This window comes from Perognathus longimembris, chromosome 28 (genome assembly GCF_023159225.1).
Source record: "Perognathus longimembris pacificus isolate PPM17 chromosome 28, ASM2315922v1, whole genome shotgun sequence".
NCBI classification, from domain to species: domain Eukaryota; kingdom Metazoa; phylum Chordata; class Mammalia; order Rodentia; family Heteromyidae; genus Perognathus; species Perognathus longimembris.
The window spans coordinates 72241016-72266569 of record NC_063188.1 but is presented as its reverse complement, the minus strand read 5'-3'; the positions used below and the strand labels follow the sequence as shown (position 1 = coordinate 72266569).

General features: G+C 39.7%; 1 protein-coding gene across 2 annotated transcripts in view; it reads left to right on the top strand.

The window, feature by feature from the left end:
* Positions 1–25554, top strand: part of Fam120c (family with sequence similarity 120C) — a 108497-nt gene that overhangs the window by 40446 nt on the left and 42497 nt on the right. For both annotated transcript variants that reach the window (XM_048335602.1, XM_048335603.1), the window contains exons 4-9: positions 6768–6896; positions 19255–19354; positions 20111–20187; positions 20753–21033; positions 22383–22656; positions 23630–23801. In XM_048335602.1, coding sequence (XP_048191559.1) covers positions 6768–6896; positions 19255–19354; positions 20111–20187; positions 20753–21033; positions 22383–22656; positions 23630–23801 — 1033 coding nt within the window. The remainder of the gene's footprint in view (positions 1–6767; positions 6897–19254; positions 19355–20110; positions 20188–20752; positions 21034–22382; positions 22657–23629; positions 23802–25554) is intronic.

Below are 25554 nucleotides of genomic sequence, written 5' to 3'. Positions count from 1 at the left end.
AGCACCCCATCATTGGAACATAAGAGAACAACAAAAGAGACTTACTAAACAGCAGTTAGTGCAGTATGAAGGACACCAAACGTGTGCTGTCATAAAGTCAAGTGAAGAATGAACAGCTGTGTCAAATACTGCCACATAGTCAAGTAAGATGAAAAGATAGTCTTACCACTGATTTTGTCAACTTAGATGTTTTTGATGACTTTTTTGAGGGCAATTTCAACATATCAGAATGAAGAGAGAATAAGGAGCAAAAGGTCATATAGACAAGTATAGACAACTTGCTCTAGAGGAATTGCTATGAGAAGAAATGTAAGCAGCTTGGGTGGGTGGAATAAAATCAAGAGTAGATTGTCTTTGTTTTTGTTTTTCAGTCCTGAGGCTTGAACTCAAGGTTTGGATGCTGTCCCTGAGCTCTTTGGCTCTATGCTAGCATTCTATCACTTTGAGCCACAGCTCTACTTCTGATTGTTCATTGGTTAGTCTTATGGACTTTCCTGCCCGGGCTGGCTTTGAAGCCCCATTGTCAGATCTCATCCTCTTGAGTAGCTAGGATTACAGGCATGAGCCACCAGTGCCCAGCAAGAGTAGATTTTTGTTTATTCTTTCTGCCAGTATTGGAGCTTTACCTAAGGGCTTTAAGCTCTTGCTTTGATTTTTTTCACTCTGGTGCTTTTTTTCAAGCTGGTGTTCTACCACTTGATCTTCCTACTTTTTGGTGGTTAATTGGAGATTAAAATTTCTCACTTTTCTGGGGGCTGGGGATATGGCCTAGTGGCAAGAGTGCCTGCCTCGGATACACGAGGCCCTAGGTTCGATTCCCCAGCACCACATATACAGAAAACGGCCAGAAGCGGCGCTGTGGCTCAAGCGGCAGAGTGGTAGCCTTGAGCGGGAAGAAGCCAGGGACGGTGCTCAGGCCCTGTAGTCCAAGGCCCAGGACTGGCAAAAAAAAAAAAAAAAAAAAAAAAATTTCTCACTTTTCTGTCTATGCTTGCATTGAACCTTGATCCTCAGATCTCAGCCTTCTGAGTTGCTAGGATTATAGGCATGAGCCACCAGCACCTGGCTTTTTATTTTTCCTGTTTTTGTTTTTTGTACTGGGGCTTGAAGTCAGGGCCTTGTGCTCTTGCTTACTTTTTTTACTCAAAGCTGGCACTCTACCACTTGAGCCACACACTTCCTGGGAAGTTCTGTGTTGTTGTTTTTTAAATGATAGATCATGGTCAGTTAAACATGGCAATTTACACTTGTAATCCTAGCACTTGGGGGCATGAGGCATCATGACCTAGAGTGTTTGAGGCCTGCCTGGGATATATGACTAGACCTTGTCTCAGGGAAAAAAGAAAAACTCCCCCCCCCAAAAAAAAAACATTTATAACTACTTTTATTTTCAATACTACTGTTCTAATCAAGCCATCATTATTTCTTACCTGGATTATTATTATAGTTTATTATTGGCCTTCTTACACTCTTACCATACCCCCATCTATTCTCATCTGTTCTCAGATGATTATAAAGATGTAACATCAGAGTGTATCTTTGAAATAAAACTTAAATAGAAAACCCTGAAGAAAACGCTAGAAGATCCAGGAATATGTCATGACATTCTTACTAATACTCCAACAGCTCAGGAAATAATAACTGACAAATAGAACTGCATCAAATTACAAAAAAATTCAATACAGCAAGGGATACAATTATCAGAGCCAGGAGACAGCCTTCAGAATGGGAGAAAATCTTCATCAGCTACCCAGAGGCTTAATATCCACATTATATAAGGAACTCAAAAATATTAGGCACTGAGCTGGGGATATGGCCTAGTGGCAAGAGTGCCTGCCTCATATACATGAGGCCCTGGGTTCGATTCCCCAGCACCACATATACAGAAAATGGCCAGAAGTGGCGCTGTGGCTCAAGTGGCAGAGTGCTAGCCTTGAGCAAAAAGAAGCCAGGGACAGTGCTCAGGCCCTGGCCAAAAAAAATATATATATATATTAGGCACTGAAAGAACAACTAATCCAACAAGTAATGGGCAACAGCTGAATAGAGAGTTCTCAAAAGAAGTAAAAATGGCCAGTTAATTTACAAAGAAGTGTTCAATTTCCTATGCTATAAAAGAAATGCAGAGCAGTCAGATGTTGATGACTCTCACCTATACTCCTAGCTCCTTTGGAGGCTGATATCCAAACGGTCATGGTTCAAGGTCAGCCCAAGCAGAGAAATTCAAGATTCTCCATCTCTAAAACAAATAGCAAAAAGCCTGGCTTACATGGTAGAGCACCAGGCAAGCAAGAAAGCTTAGCAAACAAGCTGAGTAAGTACAAGGGCCTCAATTCAAATTCAAGTACCTGCAAGAAAAAAAAAGTGCAAATCAGAATGACAGTCTTCCAAGAAAACAATAACAAATGCTAGAATGAATGTAGGAGTGTGGGGGTAAAGGGACCTTCATACACAGTTGGTAGGAACATAAATAAGTCTGACCTATAGAAATCAGCATGGACATTCTTCAAAAAAAATTACAAATAGATTTACCATGTGCCTGCTTTACCATTACTACTCCTGGGAGTATATCCAAAGAAATCAAAGTCAGCATGAGGATCCCCAGCACCAAAAGGAAACCAAAGCCAGCATACAGTAGAAGAAACAGCACACACATATTCATGCAGCACTATTCACAATAGCCAAACAGTGCCCATCAGTCAATGTGGTGTATATATATGATAGAGTATTATATTTCCAGGTTCTAGAAGTTGAGGTCTCTTTTATGCTAAGTGTTTGCTGAATTTGCTTATTTTGCTGTTTGTTGGTAACCTGTTGTGTTGTTTTTTTCTTTTTCTTTTTTTTTTTTTTAATAAAGACCAGGACTCACTTATATAGCCCAGATTGGCCTTGATCTTGTGATCCTCCTAAATGCTGTGATTACAGGCATGTATAGTCATGTGGGACTTTGTTGATAACTTCAATAAAGGTTCTTTAAAGAGTATAAGTTTAGCTGGATGCTGGTGTCTTATGCCTGTAATCCTAACTACTCAAGAGGCTGAGATCTGAGGATCACAATTCAAAGCCTGCATGGGAAGGAAAGTATGTGGGACTTTGGTATCCAATTAACTATCAAAAAGCCAGAAGTAAAGCTGTGGTTCCAATGGTAGATAGCTAGCCTTGAACAAAAAAGCTTAGGAACAGTGTCCTGAGTTCAAGCCCCAGGACGATCACCAAAAAAGAAAAAAAAAAAGAGTTTACTCCAAAGCTGCAATTTAAATCATCATTTGGGAGATAACTGATAGTATATATAAAGTTTTTATTGTATGCTAAATTACTATGTTGTGTTCTAGTTTGGTGTTTTGGGAAAATGGAGACTAAAATGTGTTCTTTTGCATAATATGTTTATCTTCTTTTTTTAGCATATGTTTTATGTGTATATTTTTATTGTCGAGGTGATGTACAGAGGAGTTACAGTTACATACTTAAGGTAGTGAGTACATTTCTTATCATAATTGTTAGCCCTTTCCTCATTTTTCTCCCACTTTCCCTTCTCCCAGTCCCTCCCCCACCCCTGCTTTCATCATTTTTTTAACCTTCCCAATGATGGACATTGTTGTTCTAGTCTACAATGTATATGAACTCTATGAACAATAACAATAAAGCAAGTTCTTCCAGGTCGGTGATATGTACATTTCTTTCCTTTTGCTTAGTATAATTGGTTCCTCCTTTCTCTCTCATTTCTTCCCTCCCCCCTGCTGCCATTGAGTTGCTTAGTTTGCTTTCATTAATGTCCATTGCAGCTGTTGAGTCCCTCTACTATATTTTTTTCACCTGCGTTCCACTCATTCTGTGCCCTCCTCCCAGCTTCCCTCAGATGTTCATGTGTATACACCATATATGAGGAAAAGAATGTAGGGTCCTCTAAATACTTTGAGACTAATTAAGGAGAGGTCCTTTGTTTGCTTATCTTTGGAGTTCTTTTCAGTCTGTATATTATTTTAGGTACATATGAAATAGTGCTTGGGTCTTACTTTTAGGTGCATTTCTCCTAAGACTGTCCTTTTTTGGTCTCTCTGTATATTGGTATCTTTCGTCCTGTTTGCTTTGTCATGCCTCTTTGCAATTTGATTCTAACACCCATATATCAGGGAGGCCATGTGCTGTTTGTCCCTCTGTTCTTGACTTGTCTCGCTCAACATGATTTGTTCTAGTCCTGTCCATTCCCTGCGAATGCCATTATTTTATCATTTCTAATAGCTGTGTAGAATTCCATTGTATATAGGTTTATGTGTATAATTTTAAAAGTAGAAGTGGGACAATTTGGGAAGAGCAACAGGACTAAGAGGAGTGAGAGGGAGGAGAGAAGGTAAATAGGGGTTATGATCAAAGTGCATTATATGTGTATATAAAAATCATAGTGAAATTTATTATTTTGTACAATTAATATACATTAACAAAGGGGGATAAAAAGACTCAGTATGATATGACATTTCTCTGTTTAAAATCCTCTGGTGAATTGATGCACTGTGGTCATAAACGGACACATTGAACAGAAACCCCTTTGGACAACTGCTGAAGGATAATAAAAAATAAGACAATATCCTTTAGTGATCAGTTTGAGGAGTCAGGAGCACGTACAGGGATAAGAGAGAGCAATAGTGGGGATAAGCCTAGCTAAGGCATATTGTATGGATATACCAAAATGAACCCCTTGCAGAAGTAATTGATGCTAAAAAAATGTGGAGAAAAAGCAAAAACAAACCAAAATCCTCTAGTGACTCTATCACTTACCCAATCCTTACTATAGTTTGTACTATGTAGTTTATACTATATCCTTACTATCGAGACCTCTTATACTGGCTGACCCCTTCTTACATGTTATGTATTTCTTTCTTTTCACTAATAGTAAAAGATTTTTGCACTTAACCATTCCTTCCACTTGGATTTTTTTCCTTATTGACAACCATTTCCTCATTCCTAGTGATCTTTTCAAATATATTTGCCCGTAATGCCTTTCCTGACCATCCTGTTCAAAATAATATGTGCATGTGTTGTACCTGCCAACATATGTATATTTGTATTCCCTAGTCCCTTTTTTTTTTTTTTTTTTTTTGGCCAGTCCTGGGGCTTGGACTCAGTGCCTGAGCACTGTCCCTGGCTTCTTTTTGCTCCAGGCTAGCACTCTGCCACTTGAGCCACAGTGCCCCTTCTGGCCATTTTCTGTATATGTGGTGCTGGGGAATTGAACCCAGGGCCTCATGTATACGAGGCAAGCACTCTTGCCACTAGGCCATATCCCCAGCCCTAGTCCCTTCTATACTACATTTTTTTCCATTGCATTTATCTGCATCTAGCTGTTTGCTTCCTCTCACCTCATCCCAACAAGCAAGCCTACACTGGAATTTAACCTTTTGTGAATGCATTTCTGTGTTACTGGTAGCTGGGATATAGTGTGCAGTAAAGGAGTGAATAGGATACCATGTGATAATCCTAGCTACTCAGGAGGCTGAGAACTTGGGTTCTCAATTGAAAGCCAGCCTGGACAGGAAAGTCTGTGAGACTAACCTGAAATTAAACACTCCCTTCTCCCCTGCCAAAAAAAAAAAAGCCAGAATTGGAGCGATGGCTCAAGTGATAGAGAGCTAGCTTTGAGCAGAAAAGCTCAAGAACAGTGCTCAGAACTTGAGTTCAAGCCCCAGGACCAGCAACCCCCCCTCACCAAAAAAAAAGTATATCCTTTTACTTGGTAATTTGGAAGCTTATAATTAAATATTTTTCCTTTTTAAAATGTTAACACTCTGGTACCAGTTGCAACTGGCAGTTAATTGGGGATAAGAGTTTCATGGATTTTCCTTCCTGGGCTGGCTTGAACAGTGATCCTCAGATCTCAGCCTCCTAAGTAGCCAGGATTATAGGAGTGAACTACTGGCTGGCGCTCTGCTTACACAACATTGCTTTTAACAGCAAAAAACTTGAAGCAGCTGAAATCTCTCATGAAAGTCAATTAACTGAGGCTGCGAAAGTGGCTTAACGGTAGTGTGTTTGCTTAGCATGCATGAAGCCCTGGGTTCGATTCCTCAGCACAACATATACAAAAAAAAAGAAAGTCAATTGACTAATTACAGCAATGCCATAAAACAGTATTTACTAGATATGATTTCTTTTTTTTTTTTTTTTTTTTGCCAGTCCTGGCCTTGGACTCAGGGCCTGAGCACTGTCCCTGGCTTCTTTTTGGTCAAGGCTAGCACTCTGCCACTTGAGCCACAGTACCACTTCTGGCCATTTTCTAATATATGTGGTGCTGGGGAATTGAACCCAGGGCTTCATGTATATGAGGCAAGCACTGTTGCCACTAAGCCATATTCCCAGCCCATGGATATGATTTCAATGTCTTTCTGCTTTTAAATCTTCTCCAAGTGCTCTGTGCTAACAAGGAGAAAAATGTTTATAAAAATAGTTTATTTCGGGCTGGGGATATAGCCTAGTGGCAAGAGTGCCTGCCTCGGATACACAAGGCCCTAGGTTCGATTCCCCAGCACCACATATACAGAAAACGGCCAGAAGCGGCGCTGTGGCTCAAGTGGCAGAGTGCTAGCCTTGAGCGGGAAGAAGCCAGGGACAGTGCTCAGGCCCTGAGTCCAAGGCCCAGGACTGGCCAAAAAAAAAAAAAAAAAGTTTATTTCTCGGTGAATTTCCTGAATTTGAATTCTGTGTTGCAACCTAACTAACTCTTTTTTAGTGATCATACATCTTCAATGTCAGTGTCCTTTACTTGCCTTTTCTAGGTCCGAGCTCATCAGCTAGTTCTCCCACCCTGTGATGTGGTAATCAAGGCTGTTTCTGAGTATGTTAGCTCCATCAAAGACCCCTCAAACTTGGATGTAGTTGGGAAGGATGTTTTCAAGCAATCTCAGGTAAGGTCGCCTTCTCCTTCCTGAGATTTCTTACACTTTCCAGCAGCACCAGCAGATGCCCTCTTCTTTTCTGTGTCTTTCAGCTTTTCTTTTCCTATCTGCTTGCCTCTCTATGCTTGCAGACTGAAGCCCTAAAATTTTCTTCTAAGGTCTGGGTTGAAAGGTTTATTTCTTTACCTGCTGATGATATAATTAATACAAGTTCATTTGAAAATTAAAGCAAACTACTTAGAAAAATATTTTCCTGCTAGGCACTGGTGGCTCACACCTGTAATCCTAGCTACTCAGGTCTCAGGAGGCTGAGATCTGAGGATTGTGGTTCAAAGCCAGCCGGTGCAGGAAAGTGCATCAGACTCTTATCTCCAATTAACCACTCAAAAACTGGAGGTGGCACTGTGGCTCAAAGTAGTAGAGCGCTAGCCTTGAGCAAAAGAGCTGAGGGATAGAGCCCAAGCCTTGAGTTCTAGCCCAAGAAAATCTTCTTACCTAGAAACTACTTGTTTTAGTTAATACTCTGATGTGTCCTCGTGTGTGTGTGTGTGTGTGTGTGTGTGTGTGTGTACACACGTGTACACACCTAGAGCCTGGCACATGCTAGACTATGTTCCCAGCCAATTTTAACAGAAAAGAGGTATGTTCACCAGACAATAAAATAAATAATGTAAAAGATTACTTAAAACAAGTCCATATAAAATAAGAATCAAAGATTTCACTTTTAACCATGGAAGAAAGGGATCAACTGAGATTTGTTACAAAATGAAATTAAAAGTCATGAAGGCAAGTTAGTTTGTGTGTGTGTATGTACCAGTCCTGGGGCTTGAACTCAGGGCCTGAGTGTTCTCTCAGAGCTTTGTGCTCAAGGCTCTGCCATATAAGCCACAGCTTTTTGGTGGCTAATTGGAGATGTTTCTCATGTCCTTTAATGCCTGGGCTGGCTTTAAACCATGATCCTCATACCTCAGCCTCCTGAGTAGTTAGGACTACAGGCATGTGCCACTGGCACCTGGTGTACTTTTATTTTTAAATTTTTCATATAAACTGACTTGTATATGTCTTCACAGTTGGATTGCTTTTTAATATAGTTAAAGATTTATTATTTAACCACCATCGCAATCAGGATACTGAATAGTTGTACTGTCCCCCCAAACTTACACTTTCCTTTTGTGATAACATCAAAACCAGTCCTTAACTTGTGCTGTCACTGTTTTTATATCTTCTGCATAATAGCACATGTATGGAATTGTACTGAGTGTAATCTTTTAAGAATGGCTTCTTTCATTTAACGTAATGCTTTTGAGATACTTTGAAGTCATTGGATATTATATGTATTAATGATTCATTCCTTTTGTTGTTGAGTAATGTTCATTATACATGGATATACTATAGCTTGTTCATTCCTCCCTCAAATGATATTTAGGTTAATTATAATTGTTGTGGTTATGAACAGAGCTGTTATAAACATTAGATGAAGGCTTTTCTGTGAAAAGTTTTTCATTTCAAAGTGTAAATATGTAGGTTTGGTATTTCTGAGTCATAAAATAAAATGTATGTTGCTTGTTTTTTTAATGCCAGTATTGGGGCTTGAACTTGAGGCCTCATGTTGGTGCTCTAACACTTTAGCCACACTTCTGCTTCTGACTTTCGGCTGGTGAGTTGGAGATAAGAGTCTCTCAGATTTATTTGCCTAGCCTGGCCATGAACTAGGATCCTCAGAGCTAAGCCTCTTGAGTAGCTAGGATTACAGTTATGAGACACCAGCACATGGCATAAGCCATGGCCTTGTGCATGATAGGTAGTTGCACTACCACTGAGCTATCATAGTTTTTAGTTGATGTTGTTTTGGTCCCAGGCCTTGAGCTCAGGGCCTGGACACTGTCCCTGAGGGTTTTTTTTCTCTCTACTCAAGACTAATACTCTACCAATTGAACCACAGTGGTGTTTAATTTGATAAGAGTCTTACAGACTTTCCTGCCCAGGCTAGCTTCAAACTGTGATCCTCAGATCTCAGCCTCCTAGGCTAGGATTACAGGTGTGAGTTACTGGCCACCGGCCTATCGTAGTTTTAATTTGCATTTTATAAATGACTAATAATGAACATTTTATTCTTGTGCTTGTCATCTATATAACTTCATTGGTAAATGATCTTTTTAAGAACAGTGTTTTGCACATTTAAAAACTTCATTCATTTGCGTATTGTTGAGCTTGAAGAAGTCTTTATATGTTCTGCATATGAATCCTTTATCAGGCACCTGGGCATCTGGTTTCTCTCAGTATTTGGTTTGACTTTTAATTCTTTTAACAGAATAGTTTGCGTAGGAAAATTTCAAGTTTTTTTTTATCAGGTATTATCTTTTATGAAACCTTTGGTTTCATGTCTAAGATTCTTTTTATAATCACAGGTATGATAATTTTCTACATTTTTCAAATAAGTACTGGGAACAACTCAGGGCCTTCCATGAGCTATGTCTCCAGCCATTTTTTAAAAACTAGGTGTGTCTGTGTCGTTCTGGGATTATAGGCATGCATTACTATTCCTGGCTCTTCCTGTGCTTTATTTTTTTTTGCTAGTCCTGTGGCTTGAACTTAGGGCTTGGGTAGTGTCCCAGGCTAGCACTCTACCACTTGAGCCACAGCACCACTTCTGGCTTTTCCTGTTTATGTGGTACTGAGGAATGGAACCCAGGGCTCCATGCATGCTAGGCAACAACAGTACCGCTAAGCCACCTTCCCAGCCACCTGTGCTTTGTTTTAATGATATATTTTAATTTATATGTAAGTGTAAAGTATGAAGAGGCGTTTGTTTGTTTTTGGTTTTGCATGTGGATATCCACTTGTCTAAATACAGTTTATTGAAAGGGATAGGACTATCTTTTCTCCCTTGACTTTGCACTTTTGTCAGAAATCAATTGGTTATGTTTATGAGCATATTTCTGGGCTGTTCGGTTCATCAATATGTCTATTTTTTCACTTTCTCAATTACACTAGCTTTATAGTAAAATTTAAAATTGAGTAGTGATTCCTCCAATTTTATTCTTTTTCAGTATTATTTTGTCTTTTTAGGTTCTTTTGCCTTCCCATATAAATTTTAGAATAATATTGTCTCTATCTACAAAAAAGAAATCCTGCTGGGATTTTGATTGGAATTTTGTTAAATATCTAGATGAATTCGGTGAGTATTTGAATCCATGAATATGGTACACCTCTCTTATTCAGGCATGCTTTGATTTTTTTTCATTAGCTATAGTTTTTAGCATATAAGCCCTGTACATTCTTTTTATTTATTTTTACTTTTATTGCCTTTTTTTCTTGTGATACCTGGTATCAAACTTAAGGCCTGGTGCATGTTAGGTAAGTGCTCTACTACTGAGTTAATCCCTTAGTACACAATATTTACACTGCAGTATTTCATATTTGAGTTGTGTGTAATAAAGAGTATTGTTTTATTCATTTTAATTTCTAATTACCCACTGTTAATATAGAGAATTGTGATTTTGGTGTGTTGTCCTTGTAACTTGTGACCTTTTAAATCATTTACTAATGCTAGGAGTATTTTGATATACTTTCTGGGATTGTTTTTGTGTAGATGATTATATTGTCTGTGAATAAGGACAGTTATTTATTTTTTATAATCTACATAACTTTTTAGTATTTAAAATGATGCAGAACAGGAATGCAGAGAGTAGTTATCTTTGTCTTATCCTGATCTTAAGAGAAAAGCATACAGTAATCATTAGCTGTAGATTTTGTAGATATATCTTAACGAGTTGAGGATGTTCTCTTCTGTTCTTAGTTTGCTAAGATGACTTATCATTACTATAATGAATGTACAGTGTGTTTCTCCAAATGCATTTTATCGTGTATTGATAAGATCGCAATACTTTCTTCTTTTTGTGGTGGTTCTAGGGGTTGAACTCAGGGTATTTTGTTTGCTTGGAATTTGCTACGAATTAAGTCTCCAGCTCTTTTTGCTTTAGTTATATTTTACGTAAGGTCTCAGGCTTTTTGCCTGGGCTCTTCTTGGACTGTACGCCTCCTATCTACACCTGCTGAGTAGTTGGCATTACTGGTATATACAACTGTGCCTAGCTTGCTTCTTTTTTTTTTTTTTGGCCAGTCCTGGGGCTTGGACTTAGGGCCTGAGCACTGTCCCTGGCTTCTTTTTGCTCAAGGCTAGCACTCTGCCACTTGAGCCACAGCGCCACTTCTGGGGCCATTTTCTGTATATGTGGTGCTGGGGAATCGAACCCAGGGCCTCATGTATATGAGGCAGGCACTCTTGCCGCTAGGCCGTATCCCCAGCCCCCCTAGCTTGCTTCTTGAGATTCATATCTTGCTAACTTTTTGCCCAGCTAGCCTTGGGATTGCTCAGGCAGTCCTCCCAATCCTTACCTCCCAACTAGCTGGGACACTGGGCCTGGCCCTTCTCCTTTGATGTATTAATATTTTAAAATGACTTTTTAAAATACTAAACTATCTTTGTATTCCCAGGACACAGTTCTAGTGTATTATTCCTTTTATCTATTGTTTGAATTATTAGTATTTCATTGAGCATTTTTGCATGTTATTTCATGGAGCATGTAGGTCAGCATTTCCTAGTTGTTCTATCTTGATCTGTTTTCACTAGGTAATAATAGATTCATACAATGAGTTGGCAAGTGTTCTTTCCTCTTATTTTTATTTTTTTTGGCCAGTCCTGGGGCTTGGACTCAGGGCCTGAGCACTGTCCCTGGCTTCTTCCCGCTCAAGGCTAGCACTCTGCCACTTGAGCCACAGCGCCGCTTCTGGCCGTTTTCTGTATATGTGGTGCTGGGGAATCGAACCTAGGGCCTCGTGTATCCGAGGCAGGCACTCTTGCCACTAGGCTATATCCCCAGCCCTCATTCTGATTTTTAATAATAATTTCTTTAAAGACTTTATCTGATAATTCCAATCTGTATTCCATCTTGCCATTTTAATTTTCCAAGAGACTTGAATATTGGTGGATCTACCCATTTCAATTATTTTTGGATTGTAGTTTGGACATTTTGACTATTGTGTTACGAGATTCTTATCTCTTTTCAGTGTTAGGCAGAATGTTGATGTTTTTGTTTTAGGAAGCACCTAGATTCATGCCACTATATCTCACTACCCTTCTCTGTGCTGTGCTTTCAATGTCAGGGCAGTTTTCAAAGTCTATAAGTCCTGAGCCACTTAGTGTCCAGTCTGGGGCTTGAGTCATGGTCTGTCTTCATTCAGTTCTTAGAGTTTGTGCTTCACTGTTTAGTGTCAAGTCCATACCTGTGCAGCCCAGGACTTCAAGAAGCAACTTGTTGATTCCACTTTTTGAGTTGTATGCCCTCTCTTTCTTTTCAGTCTTTTGGGTTAATTTTGCCACCCTTTCAGCCCTCTTGCCATGAAGTTGGGGCTTTCATTTATCAAATTCTTCTGTGCCACATTTTGTTACTGTGCCCATGGCTGAAGCAAAAAAAGGAAAAATAAATCCTTAGATTGAAGAAGGTTATTTTCTGTCATTCCGTTTTTGTTTCCTGCTATTCCCTCATTGCCCCTGCTGCCTTCAAAGGTTTGCTTTGCACTAGCACACAAAGGAACAGAAAAAAGGTGAAGAAAACCATGAGACTCTGAAATACTCTGAGTTTCTAGAGCATGTTTCTTACTCCTCAGGCCAGATTTGGACTACAGTTTTTCCTGCCACTCTTCTCCAGTTAGCCAGTGGACACATTCAGATTTCAGTCTGCACTGTGTCCACACCAAGGAATACTAGAAGAAGAAACACAAAATTCACCATGGGATCTGCAATACTTTGACTTATATTCTCTCCCAATCTGCATGGGACTATTTACTTATTAGAGTCCTGAAACAGAACAGCTACTGTTTTTGTTTGTTTGTTTGTTTTCTTTTTTGCCGGTCCTGGTCCTTGAACTTGTGCCTGGGCACTGTCCCTAAGCTCCTTTTGTTCAAGGCTAGCCCTCTACCACTTTGAGCTACAGCTCCCTTCTAGAATTTTCTGTGATTAATTTGAGATATGGGTCTCATGGACTTTCCTACCCCAGTGGCTTCTAATCATGATCCTCAGTTCTCAGCCTCCTGAGTTGCTAGGGTTACAGGTGAGAGCTACCCCGCTCCATTTTTTAAAATAGTTATCCTCAGTGGGAATAAAGTAAACTGTGCTTATTCTGGTACAGAAACCTCTCTCTCTCTCTCTCTCTCTCTCTCTCTCTCTCTCTCTCTCTTTGTGTGTGTGTGTGTGTGTGTGTGTGTGTGTGTGTGTGTGTCTAATGCCAGTATAGGAGCTTGAACTCAGGGCCTAGTTACCAGTTAATTGGAGTTTCCAAAATTTGTCTACCTGGGCTATCTTCAAACTGCAATCCTTAGATCGCAGCCTCCTGAGTAGGATTATAGGTGTGAACCACTGGTGCCTGGCTTCAGTTGGATTTTTTTTTCTTTGCCAGTCCTGGGGCTTGAACTCAGGGCCTAAGCACTGTAGCTGGCTTCTTTTTGCTTAAGGCTAGCACTCTGCCTCTTGAGCCACAGTGCCACTTCGGGCTTTTTCTGTTTTTGTGGTGCTGAAGAATGGAACCCAGGGCTTTATGCATGCTAGGCAAGCACTCTACTGCTAAGCCACCCCCCAGCTGGATTTTTTTTTAAGTGAATACAAAATAAAATTGAGTATTTGGTTTGGGGTCCTGTTATTTCTACAACTTTTGTGATAGCATAGTCTAAGATCTGTGACTTCACATTTAACTTGCTGCCACAGTTTGAAAGAGGGTTTTCTTTAGTAAAAAGTTTACCTGGACAAGGTTTATATTGTCTTGAAATATAAATCATTCTCTTTCAGGTGCTTTACTTGCCATCATCTTTCATAATCCTTTCTTCTACCCTTAGTTGCACACTTAATTGCCCGATCCTCACTGTGTGTAGCTTCTAGCATGATGTGGTGAGCTCTCTTTAGTAAATACTGACACTTATGACAAATTAACACATTTGCAGATTTGTTTACTTGCATTATCCTTTCAGCTGTTTATATCAGAGTATTAGAATTACTTGAAAAGAAATAGATATTTTCGGTAGAGAGAAATGTGAGTGTTAGATAGGGTATTCTGTGCATGTGGATAATAAATTTTATAAGTATTCAGCATAGTATATATTTTTTATGGTCTGGAGATAGAGTAAATAGCACAGCATTTGCTTTCCTTTGTAGCTAACTCGGGTAATTATTCTGAATAATGATTATCTCTCCCACTTTTCACCAGAAATAAAAATACAACCTGAAATATAGGAACCACCCCCAATTTCACCTTAGTGCTTTTTTTCTTTGCCAGTCCTGCGCCTTGAACTCAGGGCCTGAGCACTGTCCCTGGCTTCTTTTTGCTCAAGGCTAGCACTCTGCCTCTTGAGCCACAGTGCCACTTCTGGCCATTTTCTATATATGTAGTGCTGAGGAATCGAACCCAAGGTTTCATGTATACGACGAGGCAAGCACTCTTGCTACTAGGCCATATTCCCAACCTCTTAGTGCTTTTATTTATTATTTTATTACATTATATTGGTGTTTGAACTCAGGACCTTGTACTTGCTATAAGGCAGCTACTTTATTACCTGAGCTTCCCTAGTCTTTTTTACATGTATGGTTTGATGAGGCAGATATCTGAGTTTTAAAAAAAAGGGAAAAGAAACCTGGTTACACTCAAATTGTTGTTGTTGTTGTTGTTATTATTATTATTTTGCCAGCCTTGGGCCTTGGACTCAGGGCCTGAGCACTGTCTCTGGCTTCTTTTTGCTCAAGGGTACCACTCTGCCACTTGAGCCACAGCGCCACTTCTGGCTGTTTTCTATACATGTGGTACGGGGGAATGGAACCCAAGTCTTCATGTATACGAGGCAAGCACTCTTGCCACTAGGCCATATTCCCGGCCTCATTCAAATTATTTTTACTGTTTCTCTATAAACATCATAAAATCTTTTAATTTGGGCTGGGAATTTGGCCTAGTGGTAAAGCCCGGTATACATGAAGCCCTGGATTCGATTTCAAAGCACCACATATATAGAAAAAGCCAGAAGTGGCGCTGTGGCTCAAGTGGTAGAGTGCTGGCCTTGAGCAAAAAGAAGCCAGGGACAGTGCTCAGGCCCTGAGTCCAAGGCCCAGGACTGGCAAAAAAAAAAAAGAAATCTTTTAATTTTCAGTTCTAGGGATTAAAACTCAGGGCCAGCCAGGTGCCGATGGCTCATGCCTGTAATTCTAGCTACTCAGGAGCCTGAGATCTGAGGGTCGCAGTTCAATGCCTGCCCCGGCAGGAAATCCCATGAGACTGTTACCTCCAATTAACCACCAAAAAAACAGAAGTGATGCTGTGGCTCAAGTGGTAGAGCACTAGCCTTAAACTGAATAGCTCTGGGACAGCGCCCAGCCCCAGAGTTCAAGCCTCATGATGGACAAAAAACAAAGCAAACCCAGAAAAAACAGGGCTCAGACCCTGAGTTCAAGCCCAAGACAGGCAAAAGAAACCCCACCAAAACAACTCAGTACTTTGCCCATACTCGGCAAACATTCTACACAAAACAGAAGTCTCCTAAACAAACAATTGAACTGTTAAGAACACAGATTGAACATCTTTAATCTAAATCTCCATAATCTAACACATTTTGAGCTCTCACATGGTGTCATAGGTAGAGAATTCCACACCTGAACTCATGTGATGGCAAACCATCAAAATGCAAGAACACAAAAAATGATTTGCTAAATAACTCAGCATTAGCATACAGAGTATATAAAGCATAAATTAGTTTCATGTTTGTACTTGAGTTCTATCTCCAAGATACCTTATGGTATATATGCAAATATTCCATTTTTTAAATTGCAATACAAAACAGTTTTAGTTTGAAGCATTTTGGATAAGAGAGTCTCGACCTATAAAGTGAAGAGTTCTACTTTGCTGAATCCTCAGTGGAAATCATAAAGGAAAAGGCAGGACGGGGCTGGGGATCTGGCACAGTGGAAGAGCGCCCGCCTGGCGAGCGTGAGGCCCTGGGTTCAGTCCCCAGTTCCAGAAAAAAAATCACAAAACTATAAAAGACCAAAAAAAAAAAAACACCAAGGTAACGGAAAAGGCAGAACCTGATTAATTACTAACAGGGAGCAAATGGTGAATTGCTGTGTAAAAAAAAATCTTATGCTAAGCCAGGCACTGATGGCGCATGTCTGTAATCCTAGCTACTTAGGAGGCTAAGGTCTGAGGATCAAGGTTTGAAGCCAGTCAGGGCAGGAAAGTTTGTGAGACTCTACTCTCCAATAAATTACCGAGAAATACCCAGAGGTGGCGCTATGGGCTCAAGTGGTAGAGCACTAACCTTGAGCAAACAAGCTCAGGGACAGCACCCTGGCCCTGAGTTGAAGCTCCAGGATACACACACACACACACACACACACACACACACACACACACGCACGCACGCATGCACGCACACACACACCCTGTCCTAAGCATTAGGATATAAATATATAAATGTGAATCAACTGTTTTCTTTTCTAACAGAATTTCAGGTTAAATGGAGAGGCAGAAGCAAACAATTAAGTACAATAAAGAAAGAACACAGAAAGAAAGCAGGGCTCTGCTGGCTCACACCTATAATCCTAGCTACTCAGGATACTGAGATCTGAGGATTGAGGTTTGAAGCCGGTCTACGCAGGAAAGTCTGTGAGACTCTTATCTCAAATTAATCACAGAAAAATCCATAAGTGGTGCTGTGGCTCAAGTGTAGCACACTAGCTTTGAGCAAAAAGGATCCCAGGGACAGCACCCAAGCCTAGAGTTCAAGCCCCAGGACTGTCAAAAAAAAAATGAAGGAAGACAAATGAATAACAAAAAAGTAAGAGCACAGAAAATTAACTAGGAAAACAAGGTCTGGAAAATTTTTTAAAGAAGTTGGCCTCTTGAAGAATAAGTGTTTGCTTGTTGAGACGAAGGATAGAAGGTTTGCTGGGAGAAACAGATGAATTCGGTATTTCAGTAGATTGGGTCAGAAGTCCTACTTACTGACATTGAATAGTCTATAAGAAATAGTATTAAATACAAAAAGCAAAGTAAAGTAAATGTATTAATAAGATTCCACTTTGTGAAAATGTAGTAATACAATTCCATTTATGTGAAAAAAAACTGTATGATTTGTCTATGTGTGTATAAATACAGCACAAGTTTACCAAATTGGATGACTTCTTAGGAGAATGAATGCAGAATTAGCCACATGAAAGTAGATTCTGTTCATAATTTTTAGTTTTTGGAGGTTTCTGTCAATTATCATGCATGTGGTAAAATATAATAAAGATATCCATGAATTAAGAAATAATGGAATGTTGATAACAGTGGAATGTTATTCAATGTTCTTTAGATTTAAAACCCCTTTTCAACCAATTATATTCAAGTTCAGTTTTGTTTCTAAGTTAGGCCTAAGGCTTTAGATCATAGTTCCTTTGTGTCTGGACATGCATGCAAGTAAAATGTCCTGGAATGTTTTGATAGATACTTGGTATTGAAAATATTTGAAATTTTTCTTTTTTATTGCATGTTCTTTTTTTTGTAAAAAAACAAATATTATTTGTTATAGTTAGTAGATGATATTTTGTAGACCATAGCTCAGCACTGGAGCTGTATGGTGAAGTGAATATTCTCATGCACTGATGATGGGAATGTAACTTGAGAAATCTATTTTGGAAAGAGATTTTAGTATCATGTGTCATGAGTCTGAAAATGATCATACTCTTTGACCTAGTAATTACACTTCTTAGAATTTGCTCTGTAAAATAACCCAAAAGACTTAGGTAAGAATGTATTTATGAGAACATTATTTATAATGAGAAATTACAAATGTCATTAATAAATGACATTCTGTGAAGGTGTTAAAATTCTATTTCAAGAGAATTGGAAAAGACTTGATAAGTCCTTTCTTCGTTGTCTTGTCCATGTGGAGATTAAGTAGTCATTTATTTCTTTTTTTGGAATTGCTGAAGACCAAACCTAGGACTTCTCATGTGCTAGGCAAGAGCCCTGCCACTTAGGTGCACTCCTAGCCCATTAATTTTGGTTATGGTGCTGGACATTAAACTCTCACTTGTCATTCACATACTCTACTACTAAGTTATATTGTCAACTCCAGTCCAATATTTTTTTTTACTTCTTTGCCAAAGGTGAGTTTTACTTCATCCTGAACTTCGTATGTACTCATTTGTGCCTTTCTTCCTTCACTCAGTATATTTGAGATTTATTAAATATTATTGTGTATCACTATTTTCTTTCTTTCTCTCTCCCCCCTCTCTCTGCCTCTCTCCCTCTTCTTCTCTCTCCCTTTTTCTCCCCATTTCCCTCTCCTTTTCCCTCTATCCATCTCTCTCTCCAAGTTTAATTTTTATAACAGTGCTAAACTTCCTTCCAAACTGTATCAATGTACATTACCACCAGCAGTATCAGTAGAGTTCCAGTTACTCTATCCTGACAAGTACTTCATATTGATAGTTTTTAATTTTAGCCCTTCTGGTGAAGATGTAATGGTGTCTCATTGTAGTTTTGTATGTATTTTTGTGCTTTGGGCTTTAATGTTCATACCGTTTAAACTAATTAATTTAATATTCAGGGTATTTGCCAATAGGAGATCCAGAGAAAACTTATGGATAATATGTACTGTTCGTTGCATAACTTACAATAGCCAAATGTGAGAAATAACCTAAATGGCAGTTTTTGTGACAGTGGTTATATAATTTATGATACATTTCTAATGGTAAAATATGAGACCATTCAAAATTACTTAGACAAACAATGTAAGAAAAGCAGGGTACAAATTAGACATATAGTATCAACAGGAGAAAAATATACATTAGAATGGACTAGGTATACTTAGCTGGGCATGAATTGTGTTTGTTATCTCTTGGGAGGCTGACAAACAGGGATTGTGAGTTTGAGACCATAGTGAGAAAAAAAAGAAAAGAAAACAAGGAAAGGTAGATAGAAGGAGGAAGTGAGGGAAGGAGTATTCTTCAACAACAACAACAATAAAAATGTAAAATAATGTAAGGAAACACACCAAAATACCTTTTCGATGGTCATTCTATATGATTGATCCTCTCTGGACCGAATGTAATTTTTCTAAATAATGTGATCAGAATGAAATGTAAGTAAACTTCATTGCAGGTATTTCAGATTTTATGTTCCATACTGCTTTTTCCTTATATAATCTTCTGCAAAGTGGAAAATTACTCTTAAGTTTCTTTAAATACTTGATTTCTGCTATTGTTTTGACTACCAAATTGTAACTTGTATGAAAGAGACACTCATATTATTTTTTTCTGAAAATTTGATGTTCTAATATCCAGTCCAGGACAGAAGATAAAATAGAGCGATTCAAAAAAGCAGTTGAATACTATTCAGTCACAACGAAACTTTCTTCGCTACCAGTGGGTCCCTCATTTCTAGGTAAGGTTTCCAGCTGACCCCAAGATGTCCTGTTCAAAGGGAAACTGAGTTGGCCCCTCAGGAACCCAAGGACTAGACTAGATTCGATTCATTCTCTTTTTTTATGTGCTGGTCCTGGGGCTTGAATTCAGGGGCTAGGCGCTGTCCTTGAGCTTTTTTGCTAACACCCTGCCACTTGAGCCATTGCTTCACTTCTACATTCACTCCTTGTTGCTGTGTCTTCTTGGAAGTTGCTGCTGTCTAGTAGGCATTTCTGCTTTTGATTTCCATGTTATAAGAAAAAGTTCTGCCTTCTTGTATTTGTAGATTAGGATAATGCCATTTCCTTAGCTCGACTTCTTTTTGTTCTAACCTCCATTTTGGCCTGTGTATGTAAACAGTAGTCCTGTCTTTGGCATCAGGCCTGTGTTTGAGTTCTGCCTCTGCTGCTTACCAGCTGTATTACCTTTGGGCTTACCAGCTGTATTACCTTTGCAATTCTAATTTGTATGAAATAGGACTCCAAATAACTACTCTATGGGATTATCTGATGAAATAATTTATATAAGACTGCCAATATAGCACATAATAGCTTGTCAATTTTAATTTTTTCTTGTGTATTCCAATGCACATTAGGCACTCATTCTACCACTAAACCATATCCCAATACCATAAGTTACTCATAATGTTCTTTTTCATGTGATGGTGGGTTAGCAGATTATAATACAGGACAATTATCAAGATTAGCTGAAGTTTAGCCCTTTCTCTTGGCTTCAGGCTTTCGAAATAATCGGCTTGGAAATCCTCCCCTTCCAAGAAATCAAGTAGGCACCATTTCTGCTGGAAAGCCAATGGTGAGTATTGTTGAAAAAGCCTTCGATTTTGGTTGCTTTCCAATTTTTGTGATCTGAGTTAATGTGTGAACACTGATTCTGGGTTATCAGACTGTGAAAGTCATGAATAATTGCATCACATTCTACCTAGAGGCCAGGAGAATCTGTAAGGATAGCATCCAAATTAGAAATCATTAGGGCACTGTGAAAGTACATATCACAGAATGATTCTAGGAGATCTATTTTGGTTCATTGTTCTGCCTTTGTTGTGAGCAAATGTCATTTTATTCACTGTACCTTATGTAAAAAATGAACTATGTAACTTGAGGATAGGGATGGGGGGATGAGGTAGAATGAAGGAAGAGGTGACATTGACCAAAAAGCAATGTGCTCATAACCTGACTTATGGAATTATAAGCTCTTTGTATAATTACTTAATAATAACAATAAAAAAGAATCATTTCTTATTTATCTCAGATTACTTTGTACCTCAACAGCCCTTACAACTTGCATCATTCACTGTGTTGCAACTTCTGAATGGGAAAATGTTCAATAGCTTTTTTTTCTGTCTATTTTTATCCTCTAGTTTTCTCACCAAGTGCCCCAGAAAATGAAATACCCACCACCATTCCCAATGGGACCCAACTCATCTCTCCTCTTCTCCTCCCACACTCTGGGAGAATCTAGTGCTTTTTCTGAGGACCCCATGCTACAGGACAACCCCTTTGCCAGTTGGACTGTCTCTTACGACAATTCTGCGTCCCAGTTTCCCAATTACCTGCCTTCCAAAACATCACCTCATTTGGGACCAGACTCCTCTCACTCCTCCTCCTCTGATGGGGATGAGCCAAATGGACCCAATTCTGAGTAAGTATCTCAGAAGAGAAGAATGTGAGGAACTTCATGTTCTTAGCTTCTTTCCATTCTTACTCTTTACTCTTTGGACCTGTGAAGGAGGCCATTTTCAGACATGTAGGCCACTGAGAAAAAGGCAAAATAGAAGTAGGTTAGAGAGTTGCTTAGCTTTGTTACCATAGCATGACTGGCATTTCTCAGTTTGTGAGGGATTTACAATGAATGTTAAAAAAAAAAAAAGATTTTTTTGAGTTGAATCATTGGAACAGTTGAGTAGGAAGTTATTGCTAGTAACCAAGATGAGTTTTTTGTTGTTGTTGTTGTGGGGCTTGACCTCAGAGCCTGGGCTCTAACCCTGAGCTCCTTTGCTCAAAGCTAGCCCTTTACCATTTTGAGACACCGTGCCACTTCTAGTTTTCTGGTGGTTAATTGGAGATAAGAGTCTCACAGGAGTGGGGTGCTGGTGGCTCATGCCTGTAATCCTAGCTACTCAGGAGGCTGAGATCAGAGGATTGCAGTTCAAAGCCAGCCTAGGCAGGAAAGTCCCTCCAGTTAACCACCAGGAGACCAGAAGTGGCCCTGTGACTCAAAGTGGTAGAGTACTAGCCTTGAGCAAGAGAGCTCAGGGACAGCACCCAGGCCCTGAGTTCAAGCTCCTCAAACCACAAAAAAAATTAATGAGTTTCTTTTCTGCCTGGGCTGGCTTTGAACTATGATGGTTAGATCTCAGACTTCTAAGTAGCTAGGATTATATGTGTGAGCCACCAGCACCTGGCTGAGTTGTTGTTTTTTAACTGACCCATTTGTTTTTAGATTATTCTTTTAAATAGATTTTTTTTCCTGGTAAACAGCAGTTTTAGGATTGCAAGTGTAATTATTTTCTTAGAACATAAGCAGACTCTACACATGCCTTCTTTTTAAATGCTGGTACTGAGATTTGAACTCAGGGCCTGGATGCTCTCTCTTAGCTTTTTCACTCAAGGCCAGCATTTGATCTACAGCTCCATTCCCAGATTTTTTAGTGGTTAGTAAAAGATAAGAGTCTTATGGCCTTTTCTGCCTGGGCTAGCATTGAAGCTTGATCTTCAAATCTCAGCTTTTCACTAACTAGCATTACAGGCATGAGCCACTGTGCCTGACTTAATCATGTCCTCTTAAAGGTACAAAGCATTTGGTGTGATTCCATGTCCTTTGATCACTTTAGTTTGTGTCAAGTGAAAGAAGCCAAGAGGATAGTGATGGGCCACTAAGAGGAAAGCTATCAGGTTCAGGGCTCATTCAGTGTCCTTGGGATCAAAGGAGACAGCCTGAGTGGAAATAATCTTTATCAACCTCCCTTTTCTATCCTCCATTGTGTTTAGTCACATCACAGAAGCACTTCAACAGCAGCCTGGATGGGAAGATCCCAGTGGCGAACGAGGGTCTTGGGTACAACCTGTTGATGCCGTAGTGTCAGAAGCCAACCTAGGGAACGAAGAACCTCACATCCCATCTCTATTATCTATGTCTACAAGGAGCCACATGGACATCACCATTCCACCCTTACCTCCAGTAGCTCCAGAAGTTTTGCGGGTTGCTGAACATAGACACCGGAGAGGTCTTATGTATCCATATATCTACCATGTCCTCACTAAGGTTAGCTGGCACATCAGTACCTCCCTGCCTGCTTCCTGCTTCTTACCTATACTTCATCCTATCTAACACTAAGTTACCAGAAAAGAATATCTGACCATTGGAATCTAAAGAGAGGTAAAAGAAGCATCATGCTAAAGTCTCTCCTTGCATTAGGAGCCTCAGGTGATTTGAGATGAGTAATAGACAGGACCATGCAATAAATATAGCTTTAAAAAGAGAAATATAACTATGGTGTGTGTGGGGGGGGAGAGATAAGAGAGAATGTATTGGGGCTTGAATCCAGGGCTTCATGCCACCACGTAGCTTTTTCTGTTCAAGGCTAGAGCTCTACCACTTGAATCACACCTCCACTTCTGGCTTTTTGCTTGTTAATTGGAGATAAGAGTCTCGCTGATTTGTTTGTCCAGGATAGCTTTGACCCATGATTCTCAGAACTCAGCCTCCTAAGTAGCTGGGATTACTACAGGTATAAGCCATCTGCCTTCAGCAAATCATGTGTGCGCACCAGTGCTGGGACTTTAACTCAGAGCCTCTTACTCTCACTTGGCTTTTTCACTCTACCACTTGAGCCACAGCTCCACTTGTGACTGTGAGACTTTTGAAGTCCACCAAGTTGATAAGCACTGGTGCAAGAGCTAGAACACAGAAGAGTCTCCTTTGTGCTCCTTTTCCTTGTCTATTTCTGCAGAGCTGTTTCCCTCCTATGGTCTTACCACATAATGTATCTCCCAGAAAAATGTCTAAAATGGACTCTCAATAGCCAGCTATAGCTGGTCATAGCTAAGACATTAAAATGGAATCTAACTTATAAATTGACTCTGAGCCTTTGGACTTCTTGCAGCTTTTTAATCTGAAATTCCTTCTGACTACACATAGAAAAATTGACTTCAGAGGCTATAGTGCTTTTCTGCTTAGCTCCCAACCTTGAAGTAACTCAATTTTTTTTCTTTCCCATGTACCCTTCTCTTATTAGGGTGAGATTAAGATTCCTGTATGTATTGAGGATGAGTGTAACATGGAGCTCCCTCCAGCTGCTCTCTTATTCCGGTCTGCTCGTCAATATGTTTATGGAGTCCTTTTCAGTCTGGCAGAGACACAGCGAAAATTGGAACGCCTGGCCATACGTCGGCGGCTGCCTGTGGAATGTAAGTATACTTCTAGTTCTCTTAACGCTTGACACAGCAAAACGGAAAGTCAGTGAAAGCCTATCGAACTTTCATCTATGAAACAGTCTAATCAAATGCATCATAGCCAGGCGCTGATTGCTTACACCTGTGATCCTAGCTACTCAAGAGGCTGGGATCTGAGGATCACAGTTCAAAGCCAGGAAAGTCTGTGAGTCTCTTATCTCCAAATAACCACTAGAAAACCAGAAGTGGTGCTGTAGCTCAAAGTGGTAGAGTGCTAGCCTTGAGTGAAAGAGCTCAAGGCCCTGAGTTCAAGCTCCATGACTTAAAAAAAAAACAAAAGAAAGTGTATCACGTATCAGAATCTATGTTTATGTAAAATCAACTAAGCCTCCATTTTGCACTCATAAAGTATTTAGAATGACTACTTCTTATCAGAACCATGCTAGACTTTAAGAATATAGAAATATAGGTGCTGGGGATTTGGCCTAGTGGCAAGAGTGTTTGCCTCGCATACATGAGGCCCTAGGTTCGATTCCCCAGCACCACATATACAGAAAATGGCCAGAAGTGGTGCTGTGGCTCAAGTGGCAGAGTGCTAGCCTTGAGCAAGAAGAAGCCAGGGACAGCGCTCAGGCCCTGAGTCCAAGCCCCAGGACTGGCAAAAAAAAAAAAAAAAAGAAAAATATATCTGATATAGTCTCTCCTCAGATAGTTTGGGGATTTAGTATTGCAGGTAATTAAAACTGTTGTTTAAGCTTTTCCCACTGACTGTTGAAAAGAATATTTTAAAGCCAGGCAATGGTGATTCATGCCTGTAATCCTAGCTACTCAGGAGGCTGAGATCTGAATATTGTGGTTCAAAGTTAACCCAGGTAGGAAAGTCCATGCAACTCCAATTAACTACCACTAAGCTGGAAGCAGAGTTGTGGCTCAAGTGACAGAGTGCTAGCCTTGACAGTGCTCAGGCCCAAAGACTGGCATACACAAAAAGAATAGAACTAGGAATATGGCTCAAATGGTGGCTACATGCTGCCAAGTGTGGAACCCTGAGTTCATTCAGTACCATGAAGAAAAGAACACTTCAGATTTCTTTTTCCAGGAAGATTAATTAGCTATATAGTCCTAATTTCTACTTGTAAGTACAACTAAAATTCCCAGGCATTATATCTGAAACAACCAAAAGAGAAACAGGCTGATAATCTTGGTACACAAGCAATATATACTGGTGCAGTAGTGAGTTCTCTGGGTTTTCTCTTTGCCTCACACATTTCAGACTTAGTATAAACAAGCTGACAAGCAGCCTGGAAATTTCATTGGCAGCAGATCAATAAAATCCTACCAGAAGCCTCCTTTCTCTTGCCAAAGGACCAACAGGAGCAACCTAGCAACACAGAAAATTTTTAGGTAGTAATTGTTGTACTTCAGCGAGACACCACAGAATAAGCGGTGACTTCCCCTCACCCTAGCCAACAGAGGCCTTATGAAAAGACTACACTTCTACCCTTACGTAGGCTATGATGATGTGCTTCCTCAGCTACTACACAAGGTCATGTGAAGGATCAACCATGATATAGTGTCCTCCTTTACACACTTGAAGAGTAGGAATAGATTTGCCCAAACACAAGATTTAAGTGAGATGCAGAGTTTTCTAAAAATAATAATCACAATTGTTGGCCCCACCTAAAAATTGTTAATCATACTGCAAAACTAGGATAGCTTGAAATTCATTTCAACACCAAGATGATAGAAGTTTAAATGACCTGAGAAG